The following is a 6,902-nucleotide window of genomic DNA, read 5'->3' on the forward strand; positions in this document are numbered from 1 at the left end:
TTTTGGGGGGGGTTGGGGGGGGGGGAGGGGGTGGAAAGAGGACAAGCCTTGCAATGCCAACCTTGATAGCATGGCAGCATCGCAGCTCCTGAGGTTCTACCCTGACTCCATTAAAATTACCCGTTGGATTGGATGAAGGAAAGGATGCTTTGCTTTTTGGGGGCTGCATGCCTGTGTAAACGCGAGCCTGCTGTTAGGCCACTTCAGGAGGAAGATAGAGGGAGTCATCTTGGTGTGCGTGTGACAACGCGGCTGCCACACAGGAAGAGGAAGCACCTACATGCGGGGCAGCCACTTAGCATTTTCTGTTCATTTTGCCCTGACCCGTCAGCCGGATTTAGTAGCAAGATGGGTCACTTGCGGAGAAAGAAGAGAAGCCCCGGGGGCTTGTTGCATCTGCCCCACGCTTGGCAGATTTCACATGAAAACCTTTCACGCAAAGATCCCCCAAACCCTCTCCTTAAGCAATATGTAGCCAGGAGGCAGCTAACCTGGAACTACACCTCCACAGCCCCTCGGCAGCGTCCTGCTTATGGAGCAAGCCCTGGCTTGTCTCTGCATGGGACGATACATCTCCAAATCCATATCTGACTGGAGAATTCAGCTCCTGACACACTTGCAGCAGTCTGCGCACACCACCCTTTACCCGACTTCCTTCCCCGCCCAGCCTCACATACAATATTCAGCTTTCCCTGTGCCCTTACACTGCTGTAACACAACTGCCCTAGCATCTCTTTACCTTCCCCATGTGCTGTTGCTACAGGACAGCCTGAATTCTCATTAACCACGATGGGAACCTTCCTGGAAGAAGTGTAAACACAAAAAGGTATCTCCTCATCTGATCAGGACATTATTTGCCCTTAGGGAAAAGGGAAGGCAACATCAGAGAAATATCTACTGGGCCTTATCCCAGCAGTGGCTGGAGAGGTGGAAAGCATGCTTTGGTGCGATCCTCTACAATAAACCCTCCTAATGCCTCCGTGTATTTAAATCTAAGGGTGGCAGAATAGTCCTCCAGGCATCACACAATCCAGGCACTGTGAAAAAAACAGGGAAGAACAATTCCTGTTCGCCAGGAAAAGGGGTTGGTACAAAGGGAGCAGTGGGGAAAAAAGGACTCGACCCACACGGGGATGCCCGCAAGAACTGCTCACTCCCTGCTGCGCTGAGGCTCTGTGCAGTACACCTGTGTCAGGAAAGGGGAGTCACTCTGGCTACCAGCTTTCCACTTCCCATTCTGGTTGAGCAGTTTGGGCTGAACCAAGGAGGAAGCAAAGAGCAAGGGTACATTTACCTACTTGCCCCTGGCAGGCTGCAGAGGCCATTTCTGATAGAGTTGCTGGATGTGACGCTGCACAGGCTTTGTTCTGGCGCTCATTATCTTAATTAAAAGCAAAAGCGACTTGGCCACCGATTTGCAATCAAACTATTCTCATCCCCTTATGAAGGGCAGATACCCTGTTATTCCCATGGGAAGAGCATCTCAGCACTATAATTCTGCTGACTTATTGGAAAAAAGTGTTAGTCAATACCATAATGAAACTGAGATCTCAGAGCCCCGTGTAGGTCTCTCCGGAGTATTCCCCCACCCCCAGGGCAGGTTGCTCATTCATCAGGCTGACATTCATTCCTCTGCTCATGTAAAAACCAAAAATGACCCAGCTAAAAACAGTTGCCCTTGTTTGTGTTCTTCTGATCTAGCAAAAAAATCCAAAAAAAAACCCCCCAAAAAACCATCAATGCAGTTTCACATTTGGGTGCATTAAAAGAGTGACCCATTTTTTTTGATCCAATCAAGATTACGCAGAAGGGTTGTAATCCATCCTGTACTGAGGTCACAGGTCTTAAAGTGTGCAGCAAAGTCCAAGTCCCATCACAGAGCAAACTGGAGGTTAAATCTTTGAAAGGTAGGGAAAGTTCAAGCTTCTCTGCACTTCTGACTAAGAATGAATACCCAAAGCAACAGCAGCCACACTCCAAGCTGGCTGAGAAGGCTGTTACTGAGTCAACAATTGGGATAGTGCACTGGGACACCTCCAGACAACCCATGGAGGAAGCAGTCATCAGAAAACCACTGTGGTTATATGTGCCCAATAACTGGAAAAGCCTCATTTGCGTAGCATGGATTGTATGGCACAATCAAGTGTAGCACTAGTACGGATTCCATGCCACAGCCACGTGTAGGTGTCTGACCTTCTCTGCATGCCAGTGACATGCAAAAACCCTCCCACTAATTGTGAATGGGGCCAGTTAACAGCTGATTGCCTTGTGGAGCAATTAAGTCACACCCTATTGTTAGCCACTGCCGAGTAAGAGCAAGGTAGGATTTTTCATAGAGGAGTAAAGTTGGAAGGGACTTCAAGAGTCTAGTGGTTTTCAGCCTGCAGTCTGCAGACCCCTGGGGGTCTCCAGACTGACTACAGGGTCTGCAAAAGATAACGATGATCAAACATATGTGAACACCCAACACTTGCAATTCAAAGGAGTCTGCACCTCCATTTGACCTTTTTAGGGGTCCACAAATGAAAATCAACCACCTATTCCAACCAGAGATTGAACTTGCAATCTATGTGTTATTAGCACCAAATTATAACCAACTGCACTAAATCAGCTTGGTGCTCGTTAGGTCAACAAATTGGGTAACCATGAGGTCAACAGCCTTTCACCTGCTGCAGAATAAGAGCGATCAGAGGAGGCACTGTGTGGGGTTGTCTGGGCACAAGCCTGCAACACGAGACCAGGGTTTTCTGCTACACACTTCCTGTGCCCCCTTGGCAAGTCAAGACTTTCTATGCCTGCACTCTCCATTTGGAGCAGGGGGAACCGAACACTGACTTCCCGCACACGGCACTCTTGGAAGATCAATGTGCCTCACGTATTAGGATGCCAGAGACATATAAGCTCCTAGGGAGATAAAGACTGGGAAATAAAGCAAGGTGGGGGGTGGTACATGGAGGAGATCAATCTATGGAGAGGAGGAGACTCATGCTGGCCACACTAGGAGCACCTGAACTTCTCTCTAATTAGCACCCCAATTAGCACAGCAACTTGTTTCTACTAGTAGGTCGTGCCAGAGACTCCCAGCCCGAGATCACATGCGAGTGAGGATGGAGGCACCTAACAAGTCACCTCTTAAAAGAGTTCTGCTGATGTGTGTGGTGGGGAGTGCACTAGGCAGCAGGTGTATCCAGCCTGCGTACAGCAGACACGGTATGTACAGGGCCTTCCATATACACCGAGAGGTAGCTGCCCTCTGCAACCATCCAGCAACACGACCCAGGGGGCCATCACAAGAAAACAGAGCATCGAGGGCCTGCTTTGGGTTCAAGCTAGAACTCCCTGTCCACGCAACGTTGAACTTTCTTAAATGTTTCCGTCTGGTCAGAGTCTACATTTCCCCGGGGCAGTGGCTGAGAGCAAAGAGCTGGCTGATGAGTCACGTGTTTACCACCGTGTCTTAAAGCTGTGTGTAGGTGGGGGCTGGCACGGTCCCTCACCGCTGTGGCTCAGCAAATTTAACCGGATGACAAAATGAGGATTTCTGGGAGGCATCTGATATTCAGGGGGCGGTGGTGGGGACCCACACACTGCCTGCAGCTACGATGCAGTCAGCGTTGTCTGGAGAAGGTGTGATGGCTCATCGGCAGTCAAAAAGTTGCCAAGAGCTAGTGGAGTGGAATTTAAAAAAGAAAGCTACCACCAGGAGGAGATACCTCTCCCACCCAGAATCGACAGGGGTAACGCAGGGAGCTACAAGAATGCAGAGGCACGTGTATTGGTCTTTCCAGTGACAAGATACAGGGAAGTGAGGCAGAATAGCGAGAAACAAGAGGCACCAGAGAGGACCCTGAATGGTGGCTGGGAAGCGAGAAGTGTCTCTCTTTAATCTGTGGTGCAGGAGACAGGACATGTACATCCCATGCACAAGAGGAGGAGGAAGAGGTCAGCACAGGAAAATAAAAAACAACCCCACAAAACCCAAGGAGTTTTTACTTACTCTCAGCCATGCAGGAAGAGATGACAGTAGCAAAGTGGATCCAACAGACTCAACCTTGGGAGACACAAAAGAAAATAAAAGCTTAGTTTAAGCTGGTGATTTTGAGATCCTTTCCCTATTCCTATAGGATGCGAAGGAGGATGAATGGCAGACCAATGACCAGACGCACAGAAACCAGAAAATTAGGGCAATACAATTATTTTGAGTCTTCCAGACTTGCAAAATCCATGCTAGCAGCTCCTTAAGTCCTGGCAGAAGACAGATGTCTTTAGTGAGCAGTTGTCTTTGACAAAGATTCTTAGTCGCTTATTCATTGCCTGTGTAATGGCTGTTATATCGTCAGCACAGCACAGAAGTGCCTTGTTCAGTAATTAAGTTGCTTCCCTAGCCATAATGTTAAATGGCCATTACATTTATAGCTTGGCAGCTTTAAGCTGGCAGCTTTTCTAGAAAGAGATCTAGAAAACCTGAGGCCCCAGCCATAGGGTAGTGGCAGCCTGGAGAGGGGATAGCAGTCATCTCAGATTCAGGCACCCTGATTTGCAAGAGCTTGATTCAAAATCAAAAAATGCCTTTAAACACAGCACTGACTGCTCCATGCAAAAATCTTAATACCACTCACTATATTCCCAAGTTTTACAGACCTCGAAACATGCAGGAAAGGGGTCTGCAACCTGCAGCTTGTGGTTGGCGGCACTGGCATGTGGCAGTGGGGAAGTCCTTAGCTCAGGGCATCCTGCCTTAGACCTGGCTCTATTAATTCAGCTCAAAGGTTCCCAGCCCCTGGTCCAGGATACCCACCCATGCACTAAAATCCTTCAGCAGATGCTGATACTTCCAGTGGCAGTTGCTTCCCTATACCTTGCACCTCCTAACTCCCTTGCAGTGCTAGCCAGACTTGGCTATTTTCACACTAGCTCCTCTGCTGAGGCCACAGGGAACCCCTAAGAGCTGACTTACGCTGCAGGGCAGGTAGATGCTAGTTAAGTTCAATGGTGTGATGAATCATAGAAAATGAAGGTCAGGAGGGAGCTCGGGAGGTCACATTTAGTCCAACTCTCTGCTCAAAGCAGGACCAGCCCCACCTAGATCACCCCAGCCAAGGCTTTGTCTAGCTGGGTCTTAAAAGCCTCCAAGGATGGAGAGTCCACCACCTCTCTAGGTAACCCATTCCAGGTATTCACTAGTGAGAAAGTTTTTCCTAATATCCAACCTCAACTTGTCTTGTTGCAACTTGAGCCCGTTGCTCCTTGTTGTCATCTAAACCCACTGAGAACAGTCTGGCTCCACCCTCTTTGGATGGAAGGAGTTGAAGGGAGTCAGTCTTCTCTTCTGCAGACTAAATAAGCCCATTTCCCTCAGCCTCCTGTGCCCCACCCCCCCCAACCATTTTCATTCCCCTGCACTCGACTTGCTCCAATTTGTCCACATCCTTTCCATAGTATAGACACAGGACTCCAGATGTGGGCTTACCAGCGGGCGAGTGAAGGTTGGCAGCTATTTCCTACCAGTTACAAGTCATTTCATAACTATCCCCGCTGTTCATTTGGTTGGAGATGGAATTTATGGTAGCGTTCACAGCGTTCTCTAAAATCGGGCAAGGGCTGGGGCCGATCCAGGGAGGGGTGCACTGGTGCGCTTCCACCCCTCCTTTGATCTCTGCTCCACCCAAAGTTGAAAGCCAGCCACTTGGCAGTGGTAGCAGCAGCAGCCTTTCTACTCAGGCAAAACTGAGGGAGTCCATTGACTTCATAGCTCAGTATAATCTACTTGATCCCTTCTAAACTCTTTATTCCCCAGTTTTAACAGACCTCTCTCCTTTGTAATAGTTGTGATGATCCGATCACACTAGCCTTTGTTCTGCAATTCTGCTGTGCTGGCTGCTTCTGATAACTGAAGCTCCTATTTCACAGCCCAGAAGACTTTTTTTTTTTAAATTATTCCCAGGAAGTTATATTTGATTTTGCTTCAGTACAGCCCTAGGCCCCTAGCCTAGGAATAAAGTTTCTAGTTACGTTTCCTCCAGTTAAAAAAATAATGTTGCATCATGTGCAAAAAGGCACCTCACAACCTCAACCCCCTCTTTTCCATCTGCCCACGTCCAGGGCTCGTTCCCTTGCAGCAGTTCCTACCCCAGAAGCTACGTTCTGCAAGAACTACTGCACTATGGAGCACCCCAGGGTGCTCGACCTGAGCTTTTGGACGCAAGCTCAGGTGTTGCCTGGCAGTCGGAAAGTTTCCTTTGCATCTTACCATTGAAGAACGGAGCTGCAAATACGTCAGCTGAAGGCAGTCACAAGTTCTAGAGTCCCAACATAAAAAGGAGCAGTAACCTCATTACCTGGGAGGAACTGGATTGGGTCAGAGCGTCTAAGAGCTTTATATAAAAATTTTCATAGTGGAACAAGTCCAAACCATGAACTAAAACCTGATTACAGACCAATTCACAGCCAGAAAGCTCCAGGCGGCAGCAGCCAGAACTAGACGACGGAAGAACAAAATGGTAAGAAGCAAGCTGGGGGAAGGGATCTCGCTTTGCTCAGCCAGTGCTTGTACTGAACTGGATGGCGTTTGTCTGTGAGGCAATAACTTTTGCATGCCACAGCTTCAGCAAAATATTCTGGGCCTCTGCTAGGAGGATTTGGCAAGAGTCTGGAAAGGGGAATGGAGATGACATGCGGAGCTCCTGGCAGCTCAGCAAGTGTCTACAGAACAGAACAGGTTGATAGCAGTCATTAAACACTTTCTGGCATAACAATGCCATCACCTGGGCTCTGCCCCTCCTCAAAGTGTTGTTAAACATTGACACCCCAGCAATAAAATGGGATCAGCCATCAGAGGGCAACTCAGAAGGGGTGGCGGGGGGAAAAAGAGGGGAAGCGCAGGGCACAGGAGGACCAGGTCC

General features: G+C 48.8%; 1 protein-coding gene across 1 annotated transcript in view; it reads right to left on the bottom strand.

Annotated features, from left to right (window-relative positions):
* The window catches only part of VDR (vitamin D (1,25- dihydroxyvitamin D3) receptor), a 99,351-nt gene that overhangs the window by 65,127 nt on the left and 27,322 nt on the right, over nucleotides 1-6,902 (bottom strand). Inside the window, exon 2 of the mRNA XM_019514099.1 lies at nucleotides 3,998-4,051. Within this exon, the coding sequence (XP_019369644.1) occupies nucleotides 3,998-4,007 (10 nt within the window). The 5' untranslated portion in view covers nucleotides 4,008-4,051. The remainder of the gene's footprint in view (nucleotides 1-3,997; nucleotides 4,052-6,902) is intronic.

The sequence above is a fragment of the Gavialis gangeticus genome, unplaced genomic scaffold, assembly GCF_001723915.1.
Source record: "Gavialis gangeticus isolate Ggan-Ray unplaced genomic scaffold, GavGan_comp1, whole genome shotgun sequence".
Lineage (NCBI taxonomy): Eukaryota > Metazoa > Chordata > Crocodylia > Gavialidae > Gavialis > Gavialis gangeticus.